Consider the following 14,230-nt stretch of genomic DNA (forward strand, 5'->3'; position numbering starts at 1 on the left):
TCGCATAACAGATAAAGTCTGCAACCCGTTAGTGCCGGATTCAATCATTCTAAGCGCATGCGCCATACAAATATGTGTATATGCCCGTCTACTAGCTGCTGTCCGGTGGGTCGTGCCCTGCATGCTTGATTCATGGTGTTCGTGGGTATCATATCGTTTTCTTCCCTTGTGGATATCTCAATCTCAATCTGAATCCTCGTCACTGACGTCCATTTCCATCTCCGCGTCCTCGTCCTCCTCTTCCTCCTCTTCTTCGTCGCGCCCCCTCTTTTGTCCGACTGGGACTGCTTTTGCGGGCGCGGCGCCAAATCCTACTGCCTGTGTGGTTGTCTGCTCTGGTTCGTCTTCGCGCTCGGGCTCAGGCAGTTTAAACGTGCCATCGAGCTTGGCAATGGTATCGGACTTGGTCTTTGCATAGGCGATTTGCTGAGCACACAATTAGTCCTAGTCTAGTCATGGGCGTAGCAATGGCGAGACACGCACCATGTCCTTTCCGAAGAAGGTAAAGTTTTGCAACGCACGCATAGCTTGCGTCGAAGAATCGATATCGCGGAACACGACGTGCGCCTGGCCGCGCATCTTCATTGTCTTGAGGGCCACGACATCGAGGATTACGCCATAGGTGGCAAACAGCATGTATATGTTGCGCTTCAGGTCCTCCTTGGGTAGCTTGTCGGGGAGGTTACGGACGTATAGTCTGCATGCTGTTAGCTCCTCTGCGTATAATGTTAAAGGGACTTGGACGTGACTTACGTCCGGTTTGGGATGCCATCCTTTGATACCGCGACGGTGCCCGGCGGTCCTCGTGCAGAAGTAGCCATGACTGTAGTTGTGTGAATAGACAGGTAAAATGCACATGGCTCGGTGGTGAGGTGGAGCTCCCCGCAGAAAATCGCGGCCAAGGCCAGATCGGGGACGTGCTTTGATGGCCGCATTGGTACCTGAGAGGGACAGAGATTCACCATGGCCATTCGCACCTTCACCACACTCTCGGGGACAAGAAGAGAAGGACTGGGGCTTGGAAATGGTTTTGGATTTGGTCCCATCGACTACCCACCATGGCATCGACCTCCGTCGTCCTGAGCCCTCGGCCCAACCCGCCAGGCGCGCGACCTGGGCCAACCGCGAACAAGGCAAGAGGGCTCGCTCTCTTGAATAACAACCACAAGGTTGTGGGATCGCCAGCGCCAATGCCGGCTAGCACACCTGGACATGGAGGGCTGGATCTGGCAGAGCAGATGAATGATGAGGTGCGGCAACAGTTCGTCTCGGGAGCCAAGCTTGGAGAAGGTACCTACGCCATAGTAACGGCTGGCCACTACCGCCACGACCCATCCAAGCTTGTCGCTATCAAAAAGATCAAGTTCAACGCAGAGTTCAAGGACGGAATCGCCCCAGACGCTATCCGCGAAATCAAGTTCCTCTCTGAACTGTCCCACCCCAACATCATCAAACTCCACGCCGTCTTCTCGACCAAAGAGCAGAATCTGTCTCTCGTGCTCGAGCACTTACCGCTAGGCGACCTCGATGGCCTCTGGAGAAATAAAAGCATTACCTACGGCGGCGCAGATATCAAGGCATGGGCGAACATGATGTGTCAAGGAATCTGGTTCTGCCACGAAAACTACGTCTTACATCGCGATATCAAGGGGAGCAACGTCCTCATTGCAGCGGACGGAACGCTGAAGCTCGCTGATTTCGGTCTGGCGAGGAGCTTCGCGGATCCAGGCAAGAAGATGACCACGCTGGTCATAACGCGGTACTACCGGCCCCCAGAGCTGTTCTACGGATGCAGTTACTACGGCGGAACGGCAGACATGTGGAGTATTGGCTGCGTGATCGCCGAGTTGACGCAGCGCCAGTTTTTCCTCCCTGCAAACACCGATATGGAGGAACTCGCTCTCATCTGTGACACGTTCGGTACACCTACCGAAGAGTCGTGGCCTGGCGTTTCGTTGCTCCCTTTCTACGTCTCACCCGGCGAGCATTTTGGCGCCGAGCTCAAAGGCAAAGGCAGGAGCGCTGCCAAAATGGCAAAACCAATGAGCTGGTGGAGAGCCAAGTTTCCCCTGCTAGGCGAGGACGGCCTCGACCTGATGAGAGGCATGCTGACCATGGATCCGCAAAAGCGCTTCACAGCACGCCAAGCCCTCGAGCACAAGTATTGGACCAACCTACCCCGACCCACCAAGAAGCAAAACCTGCCAAAAGAAGGAGGCGGGGAACTGAAAGTAGGCGAAGACCTCAAACGGAAAGGCGGAGAGACGCCCCAAGCTGCCACTGGGCGGGCGGACAAGGTCGCCCGCAAATTGGACTTTGGCTCCATGTAAACGAGCACACGCGTTTTGCGGACGGCAGCCCGATATCTCCCGAACCTCGGGTCGGGCTGGTGGAGTAACATGGTTTCTCGACATGGAGTTCTGGCGTTAGGGAGCTCGGTTCAAGGAAGCGCCTGCATATGACGGGTAGGGCTGCGGATAAACCTGGAGGAACGTTCGATCCTGCATTTTCTTGGGAGTCTGGGCTCGTTCTAGACGTTTGACGTGCTTCGGTATATTAGTGCCCGAGAGGCATCACTAACTGAGCAAACTCAATTCGATAGATCTACAGATCTAGTCTTAGGGATGTAACAATAAAGTCAATACTATACTTATTCCAATTTCTAGTGATTTCTTCTACGAATAGTGCTGTCTGCGTCTTCTAATGAAAGCCCTACACATACATGCAACCATCTCCGCGTCACTTGATCTATCCAGCCATTTTACATTTTACATTTATGAACCGATCATCTATGAAATGAGAAATCGGCATACCAACGCCGTGATTCGGTACTTATTGCTCATACTTAATCCGCCCGGGGTCAAGAAATCACAATACCCAAATTTATCAAGGCATAGAATTTCATGTCGGTCGTAACCCGCCGCCGCAGTGTGCGTATAAGCGAGACTGATACTCCTGATAACATAATGCATTTGTTGCATCATGTTCACTTGACAAGCTTGCAGACAAGGTCTCCAGAGTCCACTGAATCGCCCTCGCGAACCGACAGGTTGCTGACCTTGCCAGAATGAGGAGCCGAAATAACCATCTCCTATTGTGTTTGTTAGCGTTTGAACGATATGCACTATGAATTCCTAGACAACTTACCATCTTCATGGCGCTGAGAATAGCAACCGGGTCACCCTTCTTGACGTCACTGCCATCGTGTACACGGACCTCAACGAGGACGCCCGACATGGGTGAGCCAACCTGGCTGCTATCGGTAGGATCGGCCTTTGGCCGAGATACGTTCTCAATAGCCGCGTGCTGATCCTCGACGGTAACGGTACGTGTTTCACCGTTCATCTCATAGAAGACCTCACGGAGACCAGTCTGCTCCGAGAGCGGTCCGATGGCGAGAAGCTTGAGGATGAGCACCTTGCCCTTCTCGAGCTCGACGTGGAACTCCTCACCAATCTCAGGGCGCGACAAGAAGTAGCGCGTCGGCAGAACGGAGAGATCGCCATACTTGGTAGTCCACTTCTTGTACTCGTCGAAGACCTTGGGGTACATGATAGCTGACGCTACATCGCACTCGGTAGCATCGCCCCACTTCGACTTGAGATCGGCCTTGACCTTTGCGATGTCGACCGGCTCGAGGTATAGGCCGGGGCGCTTGTCCATCTTCCTACGGCCACGGAGCGCTTGCGAGCGGAGAGGCTCCGGGAACCCCCCATAAGGCATTCCCATCAACCCTTCAAAAAACTCCAAGACCGACGACGGAAAGTCAAGCTGCTCTGCCTTGGCGAGCACGTCATCATGGTTGAGTTTGTTGGAAACCATGAACTGGGCCAGGTCACCCACAACCTTGGACGTTGGCGTGACCTTGACGATGTCGCCCAGCAGATCGTTGGCCTCCTCATAAGCCTTCTTCGTTTGAGCCCACTGCTCACCGAGACCCTGCTGAGAGGCTTGGAAAATAAGGTTGGTAAGCTGACCTCCGGGAATTTCGTGCTCATATACTTCGGGGTCAGGACCAGTGAGGCCAGCTTCAAAGGGCGAGTAGAGCAGACGCAGTTGAGCCCAGTAAGCGTCGAGGTTGCGGATCATGTGAGCGTCCAGACCAGACTCATGCTCAGTGCCCTCAAGAGAGGCAATAATGGCACCAATGCTGGGCTGCGACGTCATGCCAGACATGCTGTCGATAGCCGCGTCGACAGCGTCGGCACCAGCCTCAGCACAGGCTACCATGGAAGCAACACCAGTTCCCGCAGAGTCGTGAGTGTGGACATGAATGGGAAGATCTGGGTACTTCTCGCGGATAGCACCAACGAGAAGGCGGGCAGCACGGGGCTTGAGAACACCAGCCATATCTTTAAGGCCGAGTATATGAATGTTCATCTTGACGATCTTGTCGACAACATCAAGGTAGTACTCGAGGTTGTACTTCTTTTTCGGGTTCAACATATCCCCAGAATAGCATACTGTTCCCTCAACAATACCCCCAGCCTTGAGGACAGCCTTGATACCGACCTCAAGCTGCTCGACGTCATTCAGCGCATCAAAGACGCGGAAAATGTCGACTCCGTGCTTCTTAGCCTGTTCGCAGAAGTGGAAAATGGCGTTGTCCGGAAGAGATGAGTAGGCGACACCGTTGGCTCCACGAAGAAGCATCTGGAAGGGAATGTTGGGAACGAGCTTTCTCATCTGCCTGAGACGCTGCCAAGGATCCTCGTAGAGGAAACGCATGGAAACATCGAAAGTGGCTCCACCCCAACACTCGAGTGCCCAAGCGTTCGAGAAAGCGTGGCTGGTCTCCTTGGCAATGTTGAGCAAGTCGACGGTTCGCACACGAGTAGCGAGGAGAGACTGGTGGGCGTCACGCCACGTAGTATCCATGATCAAGCAGCCCTTGTTGGCACGAACAGCCTTTGCAAAGCCTTCAGGGCCCTCCTTGAGGATAACGTTCCGCCAGCCCTTGGTGCAGGGCACAGAGGTGTCGACCTTGTTACCCTTGCTATCGTAGATGGCAGGGATGGGAATTATGCCCTTGAACTTGGGCTCGCCAATTTGACCCTTGATCTGGCTGCCGTTGACGGCAAGATCACCGAGGTAGGCAAGTAGCTTCTGGGCTCGGTTCTGGGAGCCGATGAGGTCGAAGAGAGCGGGGGTGTCGTCAATGAAGGTTGTCCAACACTTGCCGTCGACAAAGGTAGGATGTGTAAGGAGCTTGATCAAGAAGGGGATGTTGGTCTTGACCCCGCGGATACGGAACTCGACAAGCGCACGAAGCATCTTTCGGCGGACGATCTCGTAGGTTGAGCCACGGCACGAGCACTTGACAAGCATGCTGTCGTAATGAGCTTGAGTTGCGTGTTAGCTGATGTCCGATAGTCGAGTGAGTGCTGAGAGGCTAAGAAATTGAGAGTAAGAAGTCCAAGGGGCCAGAACGTTAGTACTAGATGTTAGGTAGCCGTGCAGTCCGACAGGGTATTTTAAAAGATCCACGAAAAACAGTTGAACAGTCCCAAAAGTGATTCGCAGCACTATTGTAGGAAGTGCACTTACGAGTAATGATGGCACCTGCAAAGCCATTTCCACCGTCGAGACGGACACCATTGCCACCAGCGGAACGGTAGACCTCAATCTTGCCAGTGTCTGGTGCAAAGTTCTGGCTAGGGTCTTCTGTGGTGATGCGGCACTGGAAAGCAAATCCACGGGTGGAGATGTGGTCCTGGGTCAGGCCAAGCTGCTCAAGGGAAGCACCCGCGGCAATCTGAATCTGAGCGGCAACGATGTCGATACCGGTGACTTCCTCAGTAATGGTATGTTCGACCTGGCTGTAAAATTGTTAATAAAGAGGGAGGTGGTGTGGTGGGTTTGGAGAAATAGTGGTCGTAATATATGCCTCCAAAGCCTGCCCACTGGTAGCGCTTCTCTCGCCCGAAGCATCATCAGGTGAAAGCAGAAGGCGAGGTAGGTGGGAGAACTTACATTCGAGGATTGATTCTGGAGATGATGTTAGCATACATTCTTGAAAGGATTGTGCATTTGGATACTTGCTCTATGAAGTAATATCTGTTCTGTTGATCGACCAAGAACTCTGCTGTGCCAGCGTTACGGTACTTCACGGACTGTGCCAGCCTGACTGCATCAGCTAAGATAGCATCGCGTGTGGCCACGGGAAGATCCTTTGCCGGGGCAATCTCGACGACCTTCTGGTGACGGCGCTGCACACTGCAGTCACGCTCGTACAAATGGACGACATTGCCGAGGTTGTCACCCAGAAGTTGGACTTCGATGTGCTTGGGTTTGTCGAGGAAGCGCTCAACGAAGACGGTGCCGTTTCCAAAAGCGGATTTGGCCTCTGAGGTTGCGCGCTCGAACGAGTCCTTGAGTGTCGACTGCTCGCGCACCACACGCATGCCACGGCCACCACCACCAAAAGCCGCCTTGATGATGATGGGGAAGCCAAACTCGTCGGTGAAGGCCTTGACGTCCTCGAACTTCTCGACGGGACCCGGGGTGCCGGGCACGACGGGGACGTTGCACTTGATGGCCAGCGTTCGTGCAGAGACCTTGTCACCGAGCGCGTCAATGGTATCGGGCGACGGACCGACGAACTAGTGACCAGGGTCAGCTTCAATTGCATGCATGGGTTGTGTTGGATAAGATAAACGCGACCCCTCCATGACATGCATGGGGTCAACGCAGCGGGCAGAGGGAACCACTCACAATCAGGCCAGCCTTCTCGACATTGCGCGCAAACTCTGCGTTCTCGGACAAGAAGCCATAGCCCGGGTGAATCATGTTCACATTGTGCTCGACGGCAATCTTGATGATCTCGTCGCCAGCCAGGTAGGCGCCCACGGGCGTGTACTGGCCGCGCGCGCCAATCTCGTAGGCCTCGTCGGCCTTTTGCCTGTGCATGCTGAGGCGGTCCTCATGGCTGTAGACGGCGACCGTGTGCAGCGACAGCTCGTGGGCAGTGCGGAAGATGCGGATGGGGATTTCTCCTCGGTTGGCGACTGGTCACTTGGGTGTTAGCAGGCCAACAAAGCTTGCCACGAGCCATTGAGGGCAGGCAACGTACCCAAGAGCTTCTTCAGCTGCATAATGGAGCTGCTCGCGCGCAGCTTGTGGTGCACCGAGTTCCTGTGGGGATGGTGCTCGCCATGCACGCCATGGTTGTCATCAAACTCGTTGTCGTCAATGGCGGTTTCGGTGTTTTTGTCCACTGCAAGCGACGCCATGCTGGATGACGGCAGTTTGTAGGAGATGGAGGAAGAGGGAGAGAGAAGGATACAGGATTCGAGGTGGGAGATGGAGGTGGAGGGGAATGCGGATTATATCAACCAGACGTTGGCGCTATCGGAGGTCTGCTAGTGAGGGAGGGCCACTACGAGTCACTGGGAGCAGCAGATGGAGATTAATCCCAAAACAGCGAGGGGTCCAATTCCACACAGCCAAGCCAGACAGAGATAGATAGATGTGCGCCCCGTCGGCCACTCTGCTGCATGCAAAAGCAAAAGCAAAAGCACTCGCTGTGGGCTGTGGGTCGCATCCTGGCTCGTCCGCGCGGGGAGCTATCGAGAGAGCTCGCACCCACCCATGGATGGAGGGGCATGACCCCATGCCCCTCCCCGTGCGAGCTATGATTCAATTCAATTGCCAACCTGGTTATGAAACTCAGGTATAACGCCGCCGCCGTCGTCTATCCCCACGCGGACAACTAGGCATGTGATGGCTGATCAAACTGTCGTCTTGTCCAGTGACTCTCATAAATATTTTTCTACACACTAATTTTACTACCTCACCGCCGCCGTCCAACGTGGTCCCCCAACCCAACCCTCTGCCAGCCCTCCTCAGTCCCAGACTGGTGTCTCTAGGATAAGCTCGGCATTACGGAAAAATTGACGCCTCACTGTGCGCTTTGTCTCGGGGTAGTTGTTCCTCAGCCGAGCTCTCGCGACATGACATGACCATGGATCTCGTCTCGATCTAGCATGCTTTTCCCGGGCGTCGTCTCCTCCTTTCCGTCGCGTCCTTGCTTGCATAGCCGCGAGGAACAACGGATGGACGGATCTTGAAACAATGTCTACATCTCCACCACCGAAACCTCAACACACGCAATGGCTACCTTTGGAAACATGCTCTCACATGGAGACGACTTGGCGGACCTGATGCATCAGTACTATGCACGTGCCCACTTCCCATCCTGGCACACACCATCACTGCGGGACCGAGAAAACACCGCGCAAATCAAATAGCACATGCAATGATCAACTAGAATACAAGCGTCTGCATATGTTCTACACATAAAACAGGCAGACTAAAAGAGCCACCATCAACGCCAGTAGAGTACACCGCTGCCTACTAACCCACCAATGTATGCCCACCAAATGATCAATATGTAGATCGAAGTGAACCCCCATAAACTTCCTCAACTCACTAAAAACTCATCGTCTTGCATCATGTCGATATGCTTATGCTCGACTGCTCAAAAGGCTCGGAAGCTGCCCGTCGGCTGAGGAGCAATCCCGTTGGCCTGTCCGTAAGGGCCCGGAGACGGCGCCGAGGCGATCGGACCCTGCGTGAGCATCAGGCGCGAACCCAGAATAGGCGTGTTATCCTCCTGCTTCTGTTGCGACGTTTCGCGAGCCTTGCGCTCTTCATTATCGCGTTTTAGCACTTCAATCGCTGCCGTCTGTTGAGAGAGAAGATTGATCATGTACGGCTAAACAAAGGTAAGCCAATTATTTTCGAACACTCCATCAGGGCAATACATACCATGGTGAAATCATGAAGACCGTTACGCCACGACATCTCTAGGATGACATCTGGGCGGATGAGATCGTAGCAAGCATAAAGCATGCCGACGTAGCACTCGCGGCTGCCAATGTCCACAAACTGCACGGGTAATTAGCTTGAGGCCGTGCATATAATGCGCTCGACTTACGTAACGGAGCAGCTCCTCGACGATTTCTGACTTGCTCGACAAGGCCGAAGTCTCGATAGCGTCCTTGAACAGCTTGTCTTGCTTCGAGAGCGCGATAGACTTCTCCCACCGCTTGTTCTTACGGTAGATGTCGGCCGCGATCTGGCGGAAGAAAACAAGGTCGTGCTTCTCGAGACGTTGGGCAAGGTCAACAGGGTCGTAGTTGTCGTAGTTGTTGACCGAGTCGCGCAATGTCTTGTAGTCCTCCTCTTCAATCAAAAGGTCGTTGAGAGCGTTGTTGACCTCACGCTTGTTCTGCGACTGCACGTTAAGAAGGAAGGGTTTGATCAGAGGAATGTTGTCCGACTTGACGAACATACGAACGACACGATTGACATCAATCCTGGCAGTGAGCGCTTGCAGCAAGTCGGTAAGAAGCGTCGGCTGCTCCTCCAGGTAGAAACCCAAAGCACGGTAGTAGATCTCGACGTTGGTGGCCTTGGTAATGGTGTCCTTGAACGCTTGGTGTTCCCAAGCATCCGATGCACGCTCCATCATGGCCAGGGCAGCGTTGTCCCACTCGTCGTAATGGACGTACAGGAAAATGAGTTCCGGCCAAAGATGAGCTTCCTCGCAAGAGCGGATCATTTTTGGGATGTTGATTCTGCTCCAAAATAGGCGGAGATGTTCCATGACGCGCTCAGGGTGGTACTTGGCGAGAGCATTGCCCAACTCGGTGAACATGCCCATATGAGCACGCTCTAGACCAAGACCAGCCTCAAGTAGGCTGATGAGCTCATCGAAGTAGCCATTGCGCTCGTACTGTTTGACAAGATCCGCAAGCTCTTCAGCATGGACAATAAGATTGAGACCACATATCTGTGCAAGGCGGAACTCTTTCTTTGCAACGCAGGCTTCGTTGACCTGTCTCCAAACTTTGACGGAATTTGCCTTGCGCGCGCATTCGACTGCAGCTTGGTAGTCCTCGAGATGTACCAGCGTGGTAGCAAGCTTAGCCCAGTTCGAGATGCTCGAGTAAAAGATCTTAGCCGACTCGTGGTAACCTTCTTCGTAAGCCTTGTCACCGGAGGCTTCGACATCGGCGACATTGGTGGCGCGTAGGAAGTCCTCAAGCTCGGGTAGCTGGTTGGTACGCGCAAAGCAGAAGGCCAATGCAGTGTCTACAGGAACCTCGCGGAGAGTCTTGCGGGCCATCCTCAGGAACTTGATCAAATCTTCGTCCTTTCCTGCATGGGTGGCGGTCTCAATGACTTCTAGGAAGTTAGATGGGTCCCCGGCGCGAATGTAAGACTCGATTGAGTCGGTGACACGGAGACCATCCAACTGTGCCTTGGCGACTCTGCTCCAGACCTCAGGAAGTTCCACGCGCTCAGCATAATCTTGAGCACGGTCGATGCTCACAATGTGCTCAATAAGGACATTGACGGCCTCTTCGTGGTTTGGTTGCTTTTTGAAGATTTCGAAGGCCTCCTCGTACATGCCAACTTCAATGCACTGCTGAGCAATATCTTCGGGCGTGAATTGGTCAAGCTGATGGATGTAGCCCATGACCTTGGAGCGATCGGACTTGCAGGCGGTGAGCAGGAGCAAGTTCTGAAGGCTGGGATTGTCGGAGAAGGTCGACGGCTCTAGGATGATCTTCTCAAGGAGGTCAATCAGCTCAGAAGGCATGTCCCCTGTGATGAACGCCTTCACAGCAACGGAAACCTTGTCAGGGTCGGTGGAAGAAGGAACTGCCGACGACGTAACTTGATCGACCAACGAGCGGCGGTGGATATTGTTGGGACTGAGGACATAGTCCCACACCTCCGAGTCGGCTCGCTCAAGCAGGTAACGAGCCTGAGCCTTGAACATGGCATTCTCGTTGGTGATGTGAATGAGCTCGAGGTCATTCTGGCCCTTCTGGTATGCGATGAACGCCAGGTTTGGATCGCGCTTCTCGCAGTATTTACCGACGGTCAAAGTATCGTACTGGTCGTTGTCCTTAAGGAATTTCTCCGGGTTGTTGTTACTATCGATATATATCTTGGCTAAAGCATTGTAAACAGCTTGTTGTTGGTTGCCACTAGCCAGAGTCTGCTCTAGGAACGGGAGGAGGAGCTTCAAGCGGTTGCGTGACTCGACCTCGGAGACGAGTTCATCGATTGGGATTGAGGAGGGTGTTACGGAGGCCAATAGCCCTTTGATAATGCCCTCGTCGCAATCAACATCAAGAAGGCCGCCGATAACTGCAGGAGTCCTGGCAGGGTTGACCCGTTGTACGTAGACCTCGATAGACTTGAACTGCTGCTTCTTGTAGAGGTACAGGACCAAGTCGTGGATGAAATTGTAGCGGTCGCAAACAATTATCAATGGAAGCTGTTCGGTCAAATTGGCCTCTTTGAGGAAGTTCTTTACTTTCTCCGGGTCGTAGTAGTTCGATTCGCGGCAAATGCGCTCAACTTCATTCATCTGTTGCATTGTGGTTGCAGCCTCGATGTACTTGAAGTGGACATCCTTGTCTTCGCTGACGTTGACAATGGATCCCAAAAAGAAGTATAGGCCTTCGGCCGTCCGATGCCGTTCCAACAAGTCGATGATTTTGGTGGCACCGAGCAGGTCAGAGTACTTCTGAGCGATGCGGATAACCGCTTGGAGGTTTTGCCGAATGTTTGTCGTAAGCATAGCATCCAAGCATTCCAGCGAGAGCTCGACTGTGAGCTGACCAAAGTAGTTGATCAGCCACTCCTCAGGCAACTTGTCGGTCTGAACGATGATACGCTTAACAGCGGCGGGGTCGTCATTGTGTTCCAGGGCGCGCGTGAGGAGTCCAGCGTTCTCGCACAGCTGAGCAATGCGAGCTTTGTCGTAATGGTGGAACATCTCATTACCAAGAATGGCATCCGCGACCTGGGGAGCGTTGAGCAAGTTCATCTCCAGCAGCTTCGTTTGTAGATGACCCTCTTCTTCTCGGTCGTTGGAAAGAACGTCAAGCAGGAATGCGGTCGCTTGCTGAATCATGCCCTGTGACTGGAAGATGTCGACAACGCGGTCGATGCTAATAAGAGGCCCGCCCTCGTTCTTCGCGAGCTGCGATGCAAACTCTGCGCCCTTCTCTGCGTTAATGCGTACAACGTGCTGTAAGAGAACATTGTAGTCTGGTGTATATCCAACGCCGTTGCAGTACTGTAGGATGAGATCGTAGTGACCTAGCTCGGCGAGGGACGCAACCACCTTCTGCGGCACATTGGCTTCCTTGTAGATAGCCAGGGCAAGGTTTAGATCGTGGGGTTTGGCGAGATCTCCAAGCTCTTCTGAGCAGTGAAGTTTGCCCTCCTTCTGCCACTTTTCAATGAGGTGCTTGCGACCTTGGACAAATACAGGGCGAGCCAGTTCGAGTGTTTCCTCCTTGTTTAGACCACCTTTGTCAAGCAGCTGGCCGAAGTATTGAAGGAGGGTAGTGATCTGACCCGGCTGGCTGGGGACCTGGCGCAATCTGTTGATGGTGTTCATTGTGCGCAAGAAGCCTCGAGGTGAGTTAGCGGCAACCTTTGCTGCTTCGGCGAAATTGCCCTGTTGCATTAGTGTCTCGAATCGTTGTGAGTACAGCTGATCGGCGCCCGGAAGTCCGCCTTTTGAGGCCAGCTTGTAGGCAATCTCCGCACACGCTGGGTTCTCCATGATGTACGGGATCAGGGTGTCTTCGCGGATGGTCGTGTGCAGCACTTGTCCTCGCTTGTTGATGACGACGACACCGGTGCCTTCGTCGTCGCGCGCAGTGGTAAACACAGTCTCCTCCGAGATCCTATTCAGGAACAAAGCGGTACCAGTCTCAAGGTCGTGGAGGTGGATGAAACCAAATTTGGTGATTACAATTAAGATGCCGTATTTATGCGCAATGTGAATGCCGAGCGGGAAGTCACCGGTACCCTCGGCGGGCCAATGTATCGGGATGAGGCGCTTTGGGAACGCCGGGTTCGAGGCATTGTGGTCGACTTCGACGATGTTGATCTTCGCGTCACCAGACGATGACTTGACTGCGAAGGCGAAGAGCTTTGTATCTGTCTGCGCGCCATCGAGGCGAATGGTACCGAAGGTGGCGGCATGACCCTCGAGAGGCTGGCTCACATTCCTGGCCTTGGAGAACAGCTGCATGTTGCCGCGAATGCCGCCTGCTGGGTTTGATGTGATGCCTACCAAGCATGACCAGCTCTCGTCATCGTTGGTTACGTAGTTGATGATCTGGTTGTTCTACGCAAAATTAGTACAAGTTTCAGCTTCTAAAATCAATCAGCGTACCTCGAGCTGCTCCTGGCGGTCGAAGATCTTGCGCGGGGCAACAGCGTTTTTGGAGTCGAGCACATCCCAATGGTAAACGGCCTTTGTGCTAACGAGAGCGAGGGTGGTTTGGCTGATCCATCTCCAGAATTGAATGTCCTCTTGATGGCTGTATGTTTGTAGGCGCTCCTTGGTCTCCAAGTTGAAGAGCTGCAGCGTCCGGCCTTGGGCCTTGAGAGCTATGATGGGCTCAGTCAAGTGCATAATGGCGCTGTCCGCCCGAATTGGCCTTCGGATAACATTGTTCGTGTTCTTGAGATCGATGATGACCGTCTCGGCGGGAGCGTTGGCTTCGTTGTTGACCTGGCGCACACAGACATACTTGTCTGACTCGAGCGTCTGTGAGACGGTTGTCAGCATTTGTGTTCATAAAGTATGGTCTAGATTAGGGCCACATACACAATTCTGCCATGATATTGATGCCGGCTGGATTTCTTGTTAGCTTGCTTCTCCTTGCTGCCTTCTCCGTGCGGAGCTTGGCTGTAAAGGCCGACGTACGAGAATGTTCAGGTTCGTGAGCTACATGACCAGTTGTTAGCTTCTGTAACTATGCGCGCAAATGCTCCATGTGGGACATACCAGCGTCGGCTGCGAGACGTGCAATGGAACCGGTCGCTGGGCCATGTTCGCGACAGACCAGCTTCAAGCTCACCGGAGTGAGACGCGCACAAATATAGGGTATCGGAAGAAAAGGAGGAAGTAGACCCAGATGCACAACTCCGGAGGCGCGGAATAGGAAATGAGAGGATGTCGGAAGACGTGTGGGGGTGGTAGTTGGTTAGGTGATGCTTTTCGAGAAAGGAGCTCCGCGTGTTGATTCCACATACGCTCGATCGACGTCCGTGCTGGCTGACTTAGCCTTGGCCGACGCCGAATCTGGTTAGCGCGATAGCACCCTGGATGTCTATTGTAGACAATCTCCTTTTATCTACGCGCTGTCCTGTAGCACAAATCGTGTAGATAGAAGATGGGGAC

The 14,230-nt window shown here is 53.5% G+C and overlaps 4 protein-coding genes across 4 annotated transcripts; 1 reads left to right on the forward strand and 3 right to left on the reverse strand.

Annotated features, from left to right (window-relative positions):
- Positions 1–183: 183 nt before the first annotated feature.
- K460DRAFT_286041 (RNA-binding domain-containing protein) lies at positions 184–821 on the reverse strand (the record flags this gene model as incomplete). Its single annotated transcript, XM_040928860.1, has 3 exons — positions 184–426; positions 484–697; positions 754–821. 3 exons carry the CDS (start codon positions 819–821, stop codon positions 184–186), a joined length of 525 nt encoding a protein of 174 aa, XP_040788438.1.
- A 150-nt stretch (positions 822–971) lies between these two features.
- On the forward strand, positions 972–2,655 carry K460DRAFT_366723 (serine/threonine-protein kinase crk1). Its single transcript, XM_040933436.1, has one exon. It carries the CDS (start codon positions 1,059–1,061, stop codon positions 2,328–2,330), a length of 1,272 nt encoding a protein of 423 aa, XP_040788439.1. The 5' UTR covers positions 972–1,058; the 3' UTR covers positions 2,331–2,655.
- K460DRAFT_366724 (pyruvate carboxylase) lies at positions 2,622–7,513 on the reverse strand. Its single transcript, XM_040933437.1, has 7 exons — positions 7,073–7,513; positions 6,715–7,007; positions 6,043–6,602; positions 5,974–5,988; positions 5,548–5,819; positions 3,148–5,342; positions 2,622–3,091 (listed from the first exon to the last, which is right to left on the reverse strand). Exons 1-7 carry the CDS (start codon positions 7,230–7,232, stop codon positions 2,987–2,989), a joined length of 3,600 nt encoding a protein of 1,199 aa, XP_040788440.1. The 5' UTR covers positions 7,233–7,513; the 3' UTR covers positions 2,622–2,986.
- Positions 7,514–8,479: 966 nt separating this feature from the next.
- On the reverse strand, positions 8,480–13,879 carry K460DRAFT_283948 (clathrin heavy chain; the record flags this gene model as incomplete). Its single annotated transcript, XM_040928697.1, has 7 exons — positions 8,480–8,716; positions 8,770–8,889; positions 8,939–13,168; positions 13,217–13,594; positions 13,655–13,681; positions 13,754–13,774; positions 13,835–13,879. The coding sequence occupies 7 exons, from the start codon at positions 13,877–13,879 to the stop codon at positions 8,480–8,482; spliced, it is 5,058 nt and encodes a 1,685-aa protein (XP_040788441.1).
- Between the last annotated feature and the right edge of the window lie 351 nt (positions 13,880–14,230).

The sequence above is a fragment of the Cucurbitaria berberidis genome (assembly GCF_010015615.1).
Source record: "Cucurbitaria berberidis CBS 394.84 unplaced genomic scaffold K460scaffold_3, whole genome shotgun sequence".
NCBI classification, from domain to species: domain Eukaryota; kingdom Fungi; phylum Ascomycota; class Dothideomycetes; order Pleosporales; family Cucurbitariaceae; genus Cucurbitaria; species Cucurbitaria berberidis.